Source organism: Engraulis encrasicolus, chromosome 5 (assembly GCF_034702125.1).
Source record: "Engraulis encrasicolus isolate BLACKSEA-1 chromosome 5, IST_EnEncr_1.0, whole genome shotgun sequence".
In the NCBI taxonomy this organism is placed as follows: domain Eukaryota; kingdom Metazoa; phylum Chordata; class Actinopteri; order Clupeiformes; family Engraulidae; genus Engraulis; species Engraulis encrasicolus.
The window spans coordinates 42252218-42269996 of record NC_085861.1 but is presented as its reverse complement, the minus strand read 5'-3'; the positions used below and the strand labels follow the sequence as shown (position 1 = coordinate 42269996).

At 42.6% G+C, this 17779-nt stretch overlaps 1 protein-coding gene across 1 annotated transcript; it reads right to left on the bottom strand.

Moving 5' to 3' along the window:
* Positions 1–378: 378 nt before the first annotated feature.
* fxyd3 (FXYD domain containing ion transport regulator 3) lies at positions 379–17262 on the bottom strand. Its single transcript, XM_063199447.1, has 8 exons — positions 17090–17262; positions 7324–7371; positions 6842–6877; positions 6658–6684; positions 6261–6335; positions 5350–5386; positions 1445–1485; positions 379–1036 (listed from the first exon to the last, which is right to left on the bottom strand). Exons 2-8 carry the CDS (start codon positions 7367–7369, stop codon positions 1017–1019), a joined length of 282 nt encoding a protein of 93 aa, XP_063055517.1. The 5' UTR covers positions 7370–7371; positions 17090–17262; the 3' UTR covers positions 379–1016.
* Between the last annotated feature and the right edge of the window lie 517 nt (positions 17263–17779).

Sequence of the window (17779 nt, the reverse complement as noted above, 5' to 3'; positions counted from 1 at the left end):
GCTGTAACAACTTTTATCCAGGAGGGGGCAGCACAGAATGACACAAGACCTGCATAAGGGCCTGCTGCTTTCAACCATCCAAAAGAGACGGTAGTTAGTACATTGAAAAAAGAAGGCTTTTTTCAGCGTGAGAACCTACCCTCACCTTTGAGCCTTTCCATTTGGATCCATGCAGTTTTTTCGATGCATCTTCATTGCAACAATATTCTTGTTTCCTGTTTTCACCCATTGCCAGATAATTGAATGAAGTTAAACTGAAAACTTCTTTAAATAACCCGGGCAGTCAGATTTGCCATATAACGTGATTAAGCTTCACATTATATTTAACATCGCAAGATGCAAATACAGCAAGAAAAAAAACAGGAAGGCACACAGCTTAATATTCTCTGTGTAATTCTTGTATTGTTTGATTTTAAACAGTATCCAGATATTCACAATTTGAAAAGGCACATTAACAGTGATATAGACGTAATTACATTTCCACAGAGCAAAACAACTAAAAAACCAACACAGACACACAAAACTGTAGTGATGTTGCTGAATGGTTACATCAGTGAGGCTATAGAATGAGCCCATGTTACTCTCGACTCTTAGCCAAACCTTTTAGAAGCACAAAATCAACATACTGGCGTACCAATGACTAGTTCATATACAGTGATATTTTCAAGCACACTAACACGTGATCTCAAACTCTTCAGACTACTACACATACAGTATATACATATTAAAAAGCCTTAAAGGTGAGGATGCAAGTGAGCTCACAATGTTTTTGTTGTTTGAAAATCACATATTCCTCTCCAAATGCACTGCTGAAAAAAAAATGGTTGAGGATGGAGCATGCGAAACAATGAACAACACTTAACACTTTTCATGTGATGGATGGTGACGCACCTTTTTTTTCTTCAATAAAAAAAATGAACTCTATTCCATGTAACTATGTAGGAAAAGAACTAAGGCCTCTTTGTTTGACTGCAGTGAGTTCCATACTTCTCCCCAGTCCTTAAAGCAGATCTTGTCTAGCATTCGCTGGCTCGGGCTGAAAAAAAATGACAATGCGAAGTGAGATTTACCGTAAACACATTATTTTGAGTCTTTGAGATTACAGGCCAATTTTGAGATTTAAAAGTCAAAATTATAGAATTAGGTGGAGGCTCTAAGAAAAGACGATTCCACAAACACACAATCTGTTCTAACTTGTGTTAGACCACACCTTGCACAAATACAGTCACTCTCATGTAAATGCTTGCAAATCCAGCCTCCTGTACAAGCATGCTTTCACCACACACAGACAGACACAAACACACACACACACACACAAACACACACACACACACACACACACACACACACACACACACACACACACACACACACACACACACACACACACACACACACACACACACACACACACACACACACACACACACACACACACACTCACCTGCATCAGTGAGGGCAGCACCACCACTTCCTGCTCGCCTCCTGAAGAGCACAGTAAAAAAAAGATTTCATTAAAGAATTCATCTGAAAAGAAATACAAGTATTCCTCACAAAGTACTACTATTTCAGTGAGAGCATTTTAATGTCATAATGAGGTTTCAGTATGCTTTGCTTTGTAACCAAATGACTCAATGTCCATGAACACCTTTCTTAGTGTAAAGCTGTATTTTTCCTTAAAAGATTCCTGATCTATGTGATGTACCCAAAGTTGACTAATACTTATTATTCATAAATAAAGTCAAAGAAGCTATGATGATGATGATGACTTTGTCCCTGCTGGTGCTGTGTGTGTGTGTGTGTGTGTGTGTGTGTGTGTGTGTGTGTGTGTGTGTGTGTGTGTGTGTGTGTGTGTGTGTGTGTGTGTGTGTGTGTGTGTGTGTGTGTGTGTGTGTGTGTGTGTGTGTGTGTGTGTGCGCATGTGTGTGTGTGCGCGCGTGTATGTGTGTGTGTGCGTGTGCGCGCATGTGTGTGTGTTTGCCCAGCGAGGAGAAAAGATAAGAATGTGAATGGAGTGCTTAAGTAGGCTGCGATATCCTCATGCCAGATGCCAGTGAGTGTGGGTGTGACAGATATTGTACACAGCCAGCGAAAAGCCTAACTGACTACAGCAGACATTCCAGACATTGGCAGTTTCTTCAAAAGTGAAGCTTTCTCTTTTTAAAAACTTGACCTGTGGCTTGGTCACTGTGACTTTAGGCCACACACAAATACTCTGACTTCAGTGTACAACAGTATGGTGTAGTATGGCGGAACAATTACACAAAGGGCCCCTGGGCAAAACTCTGATATGCCTCTCCATACTGTCTGCCAAGGTCATAATAGAGGACCACCACCAAGAAGGCGCAAATGCTCGCCTGACCCCCACTATAGCTCCACCCCCTGTATGGTACATGTGTGTAAAATAGGCCTACGCTTGATTCCATTTTAGAGTTTTATGGCTGATGTGGAGAATCTTAACTGGCATTCTTGAGTTTGCTCGAACATTTCAGCTGTATTCACAAGACACGACTTTCAATGACAGAAACAAAAATATGACCAACTACTGTACATAAACTCAACAACCTCTGTAACCATAGGTAAGTCATAATCTAGTAATGTGAATTACAATTTAAAATTGAATTTAAATTGAGCTTGACAACACATTTCATGGTTGTGGTACAGTACAACAGTCAACAGTGTTTCAAAAGCTGCCCAACTCTGTCCACACGGGGGCTCTAGAGGACTGATAACTGGATAATCATCACTGTGAGATACAGTAGTGGCAGTACTATTTTTTACTGTAAATGACAGCTGTGGATTTTTCCCTCTAGAGCTCGAAAAGACTTCTTAATGGCCTCTGTGGGGATCACTGTGGCACATTTTGGTAACGTATCCTAGCATGAACAGGCAACTGGCCTGTGGGGCCTCTGGTTTGAGTAAGGCCTCGGCAATATCAAAACCAGGGCTCCGGGGGGCGCTGTGGCACAGCGCAGTAAGCCCCCCACATTTGGGTTTGCATGTCCGCGGGGACCCCGGTTCGAGTATGGACGGGGTCATTTCCCAGCCCTGCCCCATCTCTCTCTCCCAATTGTTTCCTGTCTACTCTCACACTGTCCTGTAATAATAAAGGCCCAAAAGCCCCCAAAATACTTTAAAAAACAAAACAAAAAAGGGCTCCAAATGAACACCAACCAACTGGCTAAATGCTGGTAATAAATCAGGATGGCTGGTAGAAAAGACTAACTTACTAGCAACTTAACCCATTAGTGAGTATGTCTTTGGCTAGTAAGATAAACATGTAGTAGCCATTTTAGCTGATGATGAAAAAAGTTAATTTAGAGCCCTGATCACAGCCATACCCCATCGTTCTCCCACAAATTGCTTTTTCACTGAGACAGAGTTGTGTATGTTCTGTTTTCGAAAAACCTTCATACACTATCGTATATACAGTGAGTCCAATATGTATTTGATCCCTTGCTGATTTTGCCGGTTTGCCCACTAATAAAGACATGATCAGTCTATACATTTATGATAATATGTATTCAAACATGGAGAGACAGAATATCAAAAAGAAATTCCAGAAAATAACTTAAATTAATATATTTTAATTTATTTGTATTTAATTTAGGCAAATAAGTATTTGACCCCTCTAGCTAAAGAGGTATAAAGTGCACCTGTTATGAGCCCTAGTTGTCTAGCACTGAGGTCAGATGCTTCTTTTAGTTGATGACAATGTTTGACCATATAGTAGAACATATTTTTGCCCATTTTTCTTTGCACATTATCTCTAAAACATTAATAGTTTGTGGCTGTAGCTTGGCAAATGGGAGGTTCAGTTCTCTCCATAGAATTACTATAGGGTTAATATTTGGAGACTGTCTAGGCCACTTCACGACTTTAATATGCTTCTTATTGAGCCACTCCTTCGTTACTTTGACTGTATGTTGTGTATTATTATCATGTTGGGAGATCCAAAAATGGCCCACCCTTCAGTGTAGTGGTGGAGGGAAGGACGTTTGCACTCAGGCTTGCACATTACATGTCTCCCTCCATCCATTCGTTGACGATGTGAAGTTGTCCTGTGCCTTGGCCAGACAAACACCCTCAAACCATAATGATACCACTTTCATGCATGATGGTGAGGAGGGTGTTCTTGGGATCATAGGCAGCAGTACTCTTTCTCAAACCACATTGAATTGTGATAATGCGAAACAGCTTGATTTTGGTTTCATCTGACTACAGCACCTCCGTATCATATCCTAAACCAGTCTGATGTTCGTTGGCAAACCTCAAGTGGGACTGCACAGGTTCCTTCTGATGTAGAGGTACCATGTGTGCACTACAGGATTTTAAATCTCTGTGGCATTAAGTGCTACCAGTAGTTTTCTTAGTGAATTTGGTCCCAGTAGCTTTGATATCATTGCCTAGTTCATCCCGTACAGCTCTAGGGTGATTTCTTTCAGTTCTCATGATTATCAAATCCCTACAAAAGGTCAAATCTTGTATAGAACCCCAGACAGGCTGATGGATAGTCATTTTGTATTCCTCACATTTTGGAAGACATGCATCAACAGCTGGGCCATTAATACCCAGTCTCTTTCTTGTGGCTTTGCAGCCCATTTAATCTTTGTTCAGGTCTAAAATCGTGTCCCTGATATCATTTGACCACTCTTTGGTCTTTCCCATGCTGGTGAGGTTGGAGTGTGACTGATTCACTCATACTATGGACTGATTCTGCTGATTCAATGTGTATTTTATGCATGTTAGTATGTACAGGTGTCTTTAATTCAGATGGCAAGTTGATCGGAAGTGCCCATCTGGTCTGTGGGCCCGGAACTGTAATCAGTTTGCAGGGGATCAAATACTTATTTTGCTCGATGAAATGGAAATAAATTAATATATATTCTCTTCAGTTAATTTCTGGATTTTCTTTTTGATATTCTGTCTCTCCATATTAGAATACATATTATCATAACATTTATTGACTGATCATGTCTTTGTTAGTAGGCAAACCAACAAAATCAGCAAGGGATCAAATACATATTGGACTCACTGTATGTTATGTTATCATTGTATTCAGTTCACAGTACAATATGCTCTTTGTACTACCATACTTCTTCCTTTTTTATGCAGTGCAATAGTATAAAAACGAAAGCTTAGAAGATGCATACAATGATCGCCACTTTGCAATGTTTTATTTCTGTTAACAATTGCTGAAATCACATCTTCAAAAAAAGGTCACTTCTGAATATTTGATTAATTGATATAGCTTCGCATGACTGACTACAGCAATGGGCCTAAATATTAGTATTTTTTCTGAAAATGAAATCAAAGCAAATCATAAGTCTGTAATATAAAGTGTCTTACCTTTTGTCCTGGTTGAACTTGCATCGGCAACGGCCACCTTTATGAATAAACACAAGAAAATAATATGATCAGGAAAAAAGGCAGCCATGCCCCCACTATTAAAGGGTAATTTCTGCCCATTTCGATATGCAGTTGTAATGCTCACACTAGCCTGGACTTATCAGTGCCGGAGCTTATTATTTTTTTCTTCAGCCTTTTCTGAGATCCTGGTCATTGTGATGGGGCGTTCTTGATTTGTTCCCAATAACATCCAAAAGGTTATGCAAAACCAGCTGACAACTAGCAAACAGCGATACCTTTTGAGATAGTATTTGGAGTAGGCCTATGTTAAGAAAGTTTTTAATGCAAAGGCTGCCCCCATTAGAATAGCTGAGATCTCGGAAATGGCTGAGTCGAAATATGCAGCATCAGCGGGTACTGGCAAGTTAAGTATAGCGTGAGCAAAACAACAGCATATTGAAATAGGCAGATTGTTATCCTTTAACTGCTGCACACAGGGGATAATTCAACCTTTAGAGAGTCAGTCTAACGTCATCTAGAGTGTATTTGGTCCCAGAGTACTCTATAAGTGTGGAATGAACACTGAATTATTCACTGTGTATGATTTGTATTCCTGGTGTTCTTTGGACACTGCTGTTACAGTAAATAAGATTTTATGAATGTTATGAAGTGCATAAAATGATGAGGAGTACTATACCGTATGTCTACTCCTCTGGGATGCGGTAATTAGATGCAAATTCCTGAGTGCAGGATGACCCAGCCAGGCGTTTCCTGTTTGTGTACAGTGGCTGGGTGCGGCCCTCATCGTGTGTGTGTGTGTGTGTGTGTGTGTGTGTGTGTGTGTGTGTGTGTGTGTGTGTGTGTGTGTGTGTGTGTGTGTGTGTGTGTGTGTGTGTGTGTGTGTTACTCACTTAGGAGGATGGTAATGCCAATGAGACACAAGACGGCTGCCAGAATCAAACCCCCAACACGCAGCCTGTGGTAGTCTGGAGAGAGAGCAGAGAAGAAAGAAAGAAAGAAAGAAAGAAAGAAAGAAAGAAAGAAAGAAAGAAAGAAAGAAAGAAAGAATGAACGAACGAAAGAGAAGGAAATTATGAATGAAACAGGGAGAAAGGCATAAAAAATAGAAATAGAGAGAATCAGAAGACAGAGAGAGAGAGAGAGAGAGAGAGAGAGAGAGAGAGAGAGAGAGAGATTAATGCACACGTTATACATAAGCCAGTTTTTTTTTTTCTCAACCTGACACAATATCATGTTAATATGTAAAAATACAGTGTGTATATTTCAAAATATTTTCTTCAGACTTACCAAAGGTGAAAGGGTCATCCTCTGGCGCTATAGGACGTAAATAAAATAACATTTATTACAACACACAAACCATTTATTCAATGTACTACACACAGCTGAGGACCGTATTCTGTTGAGAAATGTGTTGGGGCAAAATGTCTCAAATAAACACAATAATCTGTGAAATAATACTGTTGTTACATACGTTGATCCTGTGTCTCTGCCAGAACCAAGGACACAACTGTGGGCAAAACGAAAACACGAACATGTGAGTAATTTCCATTGCAAATCAATACAAATGTACAGCATATAGGCCCTTTGCAGCAGAAGGCATTGAAGACTTGTAGTGGGAGTGGGTGCACAAAGGATGGTCAGGCAACAATGGGACAGTCTCCTCCAAGGTTAATCATTAACACTGAGAACATTTAATGTAGGTCTATTTCATGGACGATTTTATTGTGGGTAACAACAGGTGCTACTGGTACATATCATTGTGGTGTGTGCATGGTCTCTCTCTCTCTCTCGCTCTCTCTCTCTCTCTCTCTCTCTCTCTCTCTCTGTTTAAACGCATATGCTACATATATTATGCATATACTTTATATGATTCATATTATAAACAAATTTTTGTTTTAAAATATATGCCTACATTATACAAATACAAAAAAATAAAGTAAAAAGGTTGCTCACATGTGAAAAAGACAGCTGCAAACATCTTTGCCATCTCTGAGTGCATACCTGCCAAAGAAAGAAAAGACATCAGTTACTAATATGTTTTTTATATATAGACATTCAGATATTCAGACGATAATCATTATGGTGGAGGCCCATTGTGAGTCGTGACGTGTAGATATTGGTACTTCACTTGGTCTGGCTCCCACTGAGTTGGTAATGCCCACTCTAAAAAGATAAGAGCGAAACTCAAGCCATTGTTCAATTTAAGTCCTGCTCGTACGGAGAAGACCAAATCAAATTAGTGCGTCCCCCCACAAGCCGTTTGATCTGATTACACACACTCCACCGGGGCCAGCGAACAGAAAATGCCAGGACTGAAAAAACAAAGGCGGTTCCAATGTCAACAATAACGACCTGCGCCTTCCAGCCTGGTCCCTTTTTTCCCTCTGATGTAAGATCTGACCCCCAGTGCACCAAGCGACTCGTGCTTGCTGAAACTAGAATCCAGAAAAGACACTATAAAACTCCAGCGCACTGAATATTTCACTTTAACTTTATTCACAACATTTCAGTTTTAGAAATTCATCAGTGAAACTGAGTACCAACTCGTCTCCAACGCACCTGCCAGCTGAAGTGTGAAACGTCAAGTTAACCAGAAGTAAAGTTAAAGGTACACTGTGCAGGAAATGGTCAAAAAAGGTAGTGCAACTATGCTGCTCATTGAAACTGGGCTGCCTATTGCAAAATTTGATGACAGTTTACTAGGTAATAAACTAATATTTTCTAGTATGGCCCAAGTACAGTCATTTTTGCAGCTAAAAAAGGCGATTTCTGGAAATTCAAAATGGCGGACCATGGAGAAGATCCCCCTTTTCATGTATGAAAAGTGCAATTTTTCTAGTCATAATGAATACTTAGAATTTGATGGTGGTGGTAAGTATTCATGAAAACTGTAACATTAGAGAATGGGTAGCATGAATTCTGGAAATAAACAACTAAAAATCTCACATAGTGTACCTTTAAATCTATAATCTAGAATCTAGAAATAAGTGAAAAGACGATCAATGGACATTATGCACTCGAACATAAAAGGAAGGTAGAGCATATAATGTCTTACTACCAGTTTGCAACACCTACATACACAGTAAAAAGGCTGAGGCAATATCCTCCAGACTACACACACACACACACACACACACACACACACACACACACACACACACACACACACACACACACACACACACACACATACACACACACACACACACACACACACAGGGGCGCTGCCAGAAATGCTGGGCCCCATGAAAGATTCGAATTTTGACCCCCCTTAAGGACCCCTCTCAGTGCTTGGGCCCCCTTAAGGGCCCCTATCAGTGCTTGGGCCCTTAGAATCTGTACCACGCACACACACACAAACACACACACACACACACACACACACACACACACACACACACACACACACACACACACACACACACACACACACACACACACACACACACACACACACAGGCACACAGAGGATCATCACATTTCATGTTGTGCCAAAATGAACCTCCAATATTGCTCTTCTTTGATCAAACCCCACAGCCTGACCAAACTCCCCGACAAAGGGTTAGCAGATTAGCCTCTGGCACAGTTAGGCCTTCCAGGCAATTTACAAATCCCCAGACCTCAATGTCTGTTTATATAACTGATCAGATAAAACTATCTGATGAGAACACTGAAGCACACAATGTGAAATTATACAGGAGATGTCACGCTACAAGAGTCACACTCAGGACAGTCCACTGATTTCCAAAGAAAACGAAAAATCCCCCACACTGATTAGGTCCACAAGGTCAAGTGAGTCACCCCTTTAAACATGACATTATGTTTCAAGCTGATGCCATTCCTTCCGTTAACACTCCTGCAATGTAGTGTAGCTAGTGTAGTTACTGTTACTGTAAGTAACGCATGCTCTGTGAATTACTGTGAAGTAATGCATGTTCTCTGTAAGTTACTGTTAAGTATGTACAGTTATGGACGGATATAGGCCTTCTGTTACCACTGTGAACGAGAGTCTGGGACAACAGAGAACTTGCAGAGACTTCCTCATCTTACAGTGAACACTCTAAGATGAAAATTAGCTTTACATCTAACTCTGGTACTGGGACTTCCCTGTAAATGGCCCCGTCTGAAATAAGACAAACTAACTGTACAGTAATGCCTCTTTTCCACTGGTGGGCTTCTGGTAGGCCTTCAGCTCGACACAGTGCGACTCGGCCACCGCATTTTGCTCTTCAATTGAGCTAGGTCGTGTCCAATCGAAAAGCTAAAAGTGGCAGCCGAATCACGCTGTGTCGAGTGGAAAAGTGGCATTAGTGTACTGACAATATGGTGTCTAAGTAACCCGTACTGTGGCATGTCGACAGGCCATTTAAGGATTCATGACATAAGGAGGAACTCACTCGCCGGGGGGGCAAAGGGGTCAGTTATCCTGTAGTACACTGTAACCTATGCCATTGCCTATGTCTTGAAAGGGGGGCTGTTTCAGTTGACTTTGCCCCCCGGACCTGATCAAAGCTGTCAGCGGCCCTGGCTCCATATCACACACCCCTCTCACTGGAGGTCAGCCCTCATTCCTCAGCTAGGCTCTCCCAAGCAACCGCACCAACTGTGAAGAAAATGCCCCCTACCCAACCCCGTAAACAGAGCGGCAGTCTTTTTTTCTTGACTTGACTTCCTCTACCATTCATATTAGAACATCAAATGCACGTCAAAAATAGCTGCCACATTATTGCCAGACATGAGTTAGTGTATTACGTTATTCTTACAAACGTGGATGCTGGACTGCGTATAATGTGACGACAATATATAACGTAATATCATAAAACCTAAGGTGCACAGCTCCTGTGAATGTCGTGGCTGAAATAGCTAAGCTGCTACCATGAAACGGCAACCGAGCCAGCTGGATCAGAATGCCTGGGGCCGATGTCTTAGACATAGTTCAGGAAATGTTATGATGAACTGGTGCACGTTTTGTGCCTGCCCATTCTCAGGCCTACTATTTTTTCACAAACGGTGTCACATTACACTTCTCACTTGGATTAAACACCCCCACGTCGTGTACTATAAGAATGGCAGGCAGTCTTGCCAAGTATGCCCCCCCTCCGATGGCACCTACCCACAGCACCCACCCTTGCCACACAAACATGGAGCAGACACACACACACACACACACACACACACACACACACACACACACACACACACACACACACACACACACACACACACACACACACACACACACACTCCCTCTCTCTCTCTCTCTCTCTCTCTCTCTCTCTCTCTCTCTCTCTCTCTCTCTCTCTCTCTCTCTCTCTCTCCTCAGTCTTGTGTGCTCCCTTTATGTGAGGTGTTGGGTTTGGCATTGGGGGGTTAGTGTGTGGTGATGACGTAGAGACAAGCGATAGAGCATGTTAGGGGAAACGGAGAGGGGGGAGTTGTTCTTTCATGCTTTGGTGATAATGAGCATCTTGTCTTCCTGGTTGGTGGTGGTAACGTTGGCACAGCCTCCTTCACTGAGCATACAGACGTTAATCGGCCATGCAGCCCAGGGGCCGTGTGCAGACTCGCCCGGCGTGTTCCGCTGCAAGTGTAGTCTCACGCCGCAATAAAACCCTCAACCCCTCTTTCACCACCCATCCCCCTCTCACTTTGCTCCTCACCCGACCTTTTACTGGTCCTTATGGGAAGGGCGTGTGGCTGGGCAGGTCTGCCCAGTTTTCCCACAAAGTTTGCTTTGCACACCACAGAACAGCGTCCCAGGTTACCTTTTCATGAAAGCATGCCTTTTCCCTGTTGCATCACTGTTTCCCCTGGGGACAGGCTGAGCTTTTACAAAAGCTTTCACTGTTGAAACCTGGATGACTGGTCATAGCAGGGCTCATCATTAAAATAAGGCATTGCTTACGCAAGACACTGCAAGCCATTGTCACGCCATCAAGGCTGCAAGAAGCGGCACGACGTCAGAGATGGCTGTGTGCATCTAACCCTCAAGGATAGAATGGAGAACTTCAAACGCCATTCGTCTCTTTTTCCTTTCCGCTAATGTACTATTCTCTCCATTTCTGTCTCCCTCTGTATCTCTATCCCTTCTTCTGGACCAAGAATACGTATCTGAAAGGAATCATCTGTTAGCTCTGTGGTCAACCACATAGTAGAACCATTAAGAAGCAGAGATACAGTTTTTTTCAATTGCTAACAAGCTTTTGTCCAATCCTCAGCGACATTTGCAAAACTCTTAATACAGTTAGCACACCAAGGGCTTTCCATTGCCATACAGTTGACACATTACATGCCTTTTTCACACAAGTAGCAGTCAATGAATGCATTCCTTTGTGTATATTTGACAGTGTGTGCTTTTGAGAAGAAAATGAACAGTTTGGCCAATTGTGCTTGATAGGTGGTAGTCTGTGTTAAGAGTTTAGAAAAAGTATCCAAAGTATGGGTAAGCGCTTGTTAGCAATTGAAAAAAAACTGTAAGATCCACAGCTTCTAGTGGCACTGATAACAACAAATGTTGTTTCAATGGTACAATTCAAACAACACTCCAATATACAGTACTTAGATGTCCAAAAGACAAATTAAGACTAGACATCTCTAGTGTATTTAGTCTAAATACACTAAACGGTCAAACACAAATAAACTAAATGACATATCCAATAAATACAAAATACAATGGCTAACAAATACAATGATCTTTAATAACAATAATGAATCTTTTTTTCCATCCTTTCCAACTATCACATGATGATGACATCATCTTTCCAAACAAAGAAGCAACTTTGTCACCAGACAGCTGAAGGTGGAAGTATGTGAAGTGTGTGTGCGTGTGCGTGTGTGCGTGCGTGCGTGTGTGTGTGTGCATACATGCATGTGGGGGTATGTGGGTGCTCTGCTATGCCACTGGCACTTCCCTACAGATTGCTCCAGTGTCCTTTGAGGACTGTGCTGAGGCGAGCAAGTGAGCTGGGTGAGGGAGGAAGATGAGGAAGAGGAGGAAGAGAGAGGAGGGAGGAGGAGGAGCAAGAGAGAAGAGAGAGGAGGAGGAATAGAGAAGAGAGAGGAAGAGGAAGAGAGAGGAGGAGGAAGAGAGAGGAGGAGGAAGAGAAGAGAAGGCATGAGGCCAGCTGGCCAGGCCTCTGGATCAGCACGCTGTCTCTGGCCATGTGACTGATCCTGTGGCCTTCCAAAGAGCTAATGCACCAGGGCCATTAGAGAGAGAGAGAGAGAGAGAGAGAGAGAGAGAGAGAGAGAGAGAGAGAGAGAGAGAGAGAGAGAGAGAGACTAATCAGAAAGATAATGACAGAAACACAAGAAAGAGAGCCATCAGACATCATTGAGAGCAAGCAAGCAAGCGTGTGTGTGTGTGTGTGTGTGTGTGTGTGTGTGTGTGTGTGTGTGTGTGTGTGTGTGTGTGTGTGTGTGTGTGTGTGTGTGTGTGTGTGTGTGTGTGCGTGCGTGTGTGTGTGTGTGTGTGAGAGAGACAGACAGAGAGAGAGATAAATCAGAAAGAGTAAAACAGAAATATTAGAAAGCGAGAGATGGAAAGAAAGAAAGAGAGAGAGAGCAAAGGTAGCAAAGAAACACTATTCAGCAAGACGAAGAGAGACACATCCGAAATATAGACATCAGACATCAGTGGAGAGAGAGAGAGCGAGAGAGAGAGAGAGAGAGAGAGAGAGAGAGAGAGAGAGAGAGAGAGAGAGAGAGACGGAGACAGAGACAAAGACAGAGAGAGAAAGACAGAGAGAGTAATCAGAAAGAGAAAAACAGAAACATTAGAAAGAGAGAGCAAACACTCATCAGCAAGACAGAGAGAAACGTCCGAAATATAGACAGCAGACATCAGTGGAGAGAGAGAGAGAGAGAGAGAGAGAGAGAGAGAGAGAGAGAGAGAGAGAGAGAGAGAGAGAGAGAGAGTTGTGGGTTCCCATTTGCCTTCCTAGGCTTGTGCCTAATGCTTGGTGCTCCTCTAAAGATTCTACAGCCTGTCACCACCTCAAGGTCAAGGACCCTGCAGCAGCTGAGTATGTGTGTTTATTTGTGTGTTTTCATTTCAGTGTTTCCATGTGTGTGTGTGTGTGTGTGTGTGTGTGTGTGTGTTCGTGTGTGTGTGTGTGTGTGTGTGTGTGTGTGTGTGTGTGTGTGTGTGTGTGTGTGTGTGTGTGTGTGTGTGTGTGCGCGCACGCGTGTGTGTGTGTTTGCGTGATGTGTGTGTATGTATCCATTTGTGCTCATGTGTATGTTTGCATTTGCTTGTTCAATAAACACAGTGAGTTGACAAGCCTGATCATTGCGTGCGTCCTCATATATGTTTGACTGTCCGTCTGTCTCTCTTTCTCTGTCCGTTTGTTTGTCTGTCTGTTTACCTTTCTTGTACAGTATAAAAAATGGTGATGGGCAATTACAAGAAGAAGAAGAAGAAGAAGAAGAAGAAGAAGAAGAAGAAGAAGAAGAAGAAGAAGAAGAAGAAGAAGAAGAAGAAGGACTTTATGGCAAAGATATGGCAAATGACAAAGAATAATAAAGAAAGAAAGAAAGAAAGAAAGAAAGAAAGAAAGAAAGCTAAGCGAGACAGAAAGAAAGCTAAGCGAGACAGAGAGGCAGGAGTACTCCAGATTGCATGTGTTAGTCTTCATCTGGAGAGGGCCCGTGGTGTGTGGTCCAGCCCTGCCTGCTGCCGGGTTCCTGTTTGTGGCTCTTGTGTGTATTTGTCCCACCCCTTCATCCTCTCTCTCTCAGATCACGGATATCAAAGGCAGATGCAAAGGCCCAACACAAACAACACAGACCTGCACTGGTTGTCTCATACAGAATTGACTTTAAGATTCTTCTGCCAGTATTTAAAGCATTAAATGGACTTGTCCCTAGTAACATCTCTGACATGCTCTCTTTTTATGCCCCTGCTCGAGCTCTCAGGTCCACTGATGACAAGCTGCTAAGGACTCCAACTCACTCAGTGCTGAATTAACACTGCAAAACCATATATGCTCTATGAAACCCTCTACACTCTAAACAGTGTTATCTTATGTTTATCCCAAAGAGTTGAATTAACACTATATCAATTGGGAGCATATGTTTGTAGAATTGTGTTGAGTTAACCTTGCATTTGGTTACTGTGTGTAGGTCTTGTATAGGCCTATTTGTCCTAGCCCCTCATTCTCTCTCTCAGATCATAGAACGCAAAAGGCCCACCATAGCCACACGCCACATGAAGCCTTGAAGCCTGGGCCACGTGGCCACAGGAATCCAATATGACTGTACGGGCCTAATTTAGGAACAAAAGCCTGCTGCTGAGAATAGACACCAGCCCGGCACACTTAAAAGTATGGCGTGCACGTAAGTACACACGTAGACATATACGCATGCACGCGCGCACACACACACACACACACACACACACACACACACACACACACACACACACACACACACACACACACACACACACACACACACACACAGCATTGTGATAGAAAACAATGTTGATAGAGTTGAAATGAAAAAAAAAGAAATATAATGCTAAATAGGGATCAGTCGTAAGCACAGTGTTTGTGACAGTGCATTCACAATTTATCTGTTTGTGATGAAAGGGAGTATAAGAGATATAGACTTTTGATGCTTTGACCTCCAAAAGAGTCCAATGACTTTGACCTTGACAGTGCAACAGCCATGTTCTGCTCTTGGCCATGAAGGACACCTGTTGGGTGCCGTGGTTACCACTCTGTGCCCCTCTGTCCTACTTCCCTAAGTAGAGACTGTTGTTGACCTCATTGCATTGGCATGACAGCCATTTTGTTTTGTAACAGGATCGAGAGAAAAAATATCCTCACTGGAGCTGGCCCTGTTGTTGTTGTATGCCAAGACAATGGGGTGGGCAGTGAAAGAGAGGTCTACCGTCCCTTGTAGAATTGGTTCTGTTTTAATATTCTTCATCATTTCCTGTATGTTTTAAGCTGTCTTTTCTGTACCCAGCTCTGAGCTTCCTGTATTGCGTTCCATCTATGGCAGGAGATGTTGCACACCAAGACCACTGTGAATGTCTGCCATCATTGGTGGTTTCACTCTTCATTACTTCCTTTGTCTATTCCAGTGTCTTGGCCGTATTAAACCCAAGATAATTCATCCCTTAAGCCCATGTACAGCTTCCTGAAGGGCCTCGACTGGCAATGATAGATGATGTCCTTCCGCAAGGAAAGTGACACTCTGGCAAGAGACTGGTGGTGACAGTGAGCGTAAGCGACACAGCTATCCAAACTACTGACAAAGACAGACATACTCCAGATTGAGGACAAGTGTGTATGCTGATGTAAAACACTCATTCTCAGACTGCAATAAGGAGTTAACACGGTGAATTGAGTCATCGTTGCCTGTGGGACTGTGTGGTTGACTCACACCACGTGCTTCCTGCCTCGGCACGCAGTGGAGTAACCCCTTAATGCTGGCACCATACAGTGGAGAGGGATATTTCCATGGGTTGGTGCTATGGGAGGCGCACGGGGGAATGTCATATAATTTCCATGACTCATTCGTCCACCGCGCCACCTATCCTCTGGAGAGAGAATGCAACCAGGGAGAGTTGCAACGCTGCCTGCATTATTTCCTCCAACATAAAGGAAAAGAACAAGCGGCAGGAACGGGAACTGGAGGTTTTCGGGAGCGCCCACAAACACAAACAATGGCAGACATGTAGCATGCCGATAACTTCTCAACTACATTAAGAGCAAAACTCTTTAGGATTACGAGTGAAATCAAAACTCTAGAGCGATTAAATCTTGACAGTTTTAAGATGGTCAACCCCCAATATTGATACAAAGAGTAAACACGTTTTTGGGAAGATGCATGCTGAGCGAAGAATAAGGATACAATGTAAGTTCATTATTTTACACAAATGTACAGTCATTCTGAAAGTCCAGTGTAATGTCAGAATCCCCCGACCGGTCCTGATGGAATGCACACTGCATCCCACTCGTGCGCGCCTTTTCTCTGAGTTAAAACCCACGAGAGAGGCTGTTGCGCATTTGCATTTCAATGAAAGAAAGAATGAGAGCGTTGGCTAAACGTTAATATGATGGCAGTTGCTGTGCTCCCAATATTTCATTTATAGCTAAGCTGGTCAAATCCGTATGCGTAAAAGTAGTCGCAACAAGAAAGTCAGGGTAGTCACGGTAGCCTATGTTGCGCAAGTTCTGCCGCACATGCTGCGCTTTACCACGTAGCCTTTTGAGACGTACCCAGCTGTTATCTGCAAATTACTGTCTATTTCCATAGCAAATTTCCATCACACGCCGCAATTCTTTACAACACATAGCCTATAGTCCATGACAGAAAATGGCGTTTCCATCTGTGTTCAGAAAGTTCCAAGTGTTCCGGTTGAATGGTAGGCTATTAACTGAAAAATGATGTGGAGACTGCATGGCAAATTACAGTAAATAATCCGGAAATAAAATCCCAGTTCTCTTAACATGTGACGACGGTTCATCCGCACACAACAGCATACAAGATGGGGAATGTTAGTCATTAAAACATCAAGATACTGTGTCACAATAAACCTTGCTGTTTCCCACTTAAATGTGGCATATGTTGGCAAGAAAACGTAATACCACAAACATGTAACTGTAGTTACACACGTATCCTATAATGTGCCTGTAAAGGGTAAATATTTTATTAGACTATTACAGACTAGTTCGGAACGCCTTATAGGATACTCGTGAGCACTTACCTACAAGTCTTTTCACACGTGAAGAAAGTACGCAGGGTAAAAGCTGCCCACGAATCCTTTGTTGGCCCCCTACACCTTATAGACTCTATCTGTTGCTTTAGAACACCAGAGACCAACGCCCTTTTCAACTGACGTTCAACAGGTTGGCTCAGTTTGGAAATGGGCTGAGTTTTGAATTGATGCTAGCCACTTCAGGGCGGAGTAGACTTTCATTTTTAGGTTTGTACGCACGCCCTATCCAAACAGCGTGCGCTGCTTGGCATTGCAGTTGGCTTGGATTGGTTATTGCATATGCTACTCCAATTTAGTTCAACCAGAATCTTTCACATGATCATAAAAGACAACAAAGTTTTTATTTTTCCATTTCCCCAATGAAAACCAGGTTCAAGATATATGTAGGTCTATCATCTGATCACACAATGTGTTGTTATTTTGCATTAAACAGCAAGTTATACAAAATTGTACTCTCTACACTACAACTAGTTCATATCTACAGCACAGTATATGAAAAGGTTGATTCCAGTAGCATATACACAGCAATAATGAAAGCAAAGGATGAATGCACTTGAATACTTTTTTTGTGTCACTTTACAGGGTATCTCCAGAGTCCTCCCGTCACCCCAGCAACATCAGACCCCTCAAACATGATTACGGCTGTCATGACAACAAATCACAAACTGATGCAGTCCT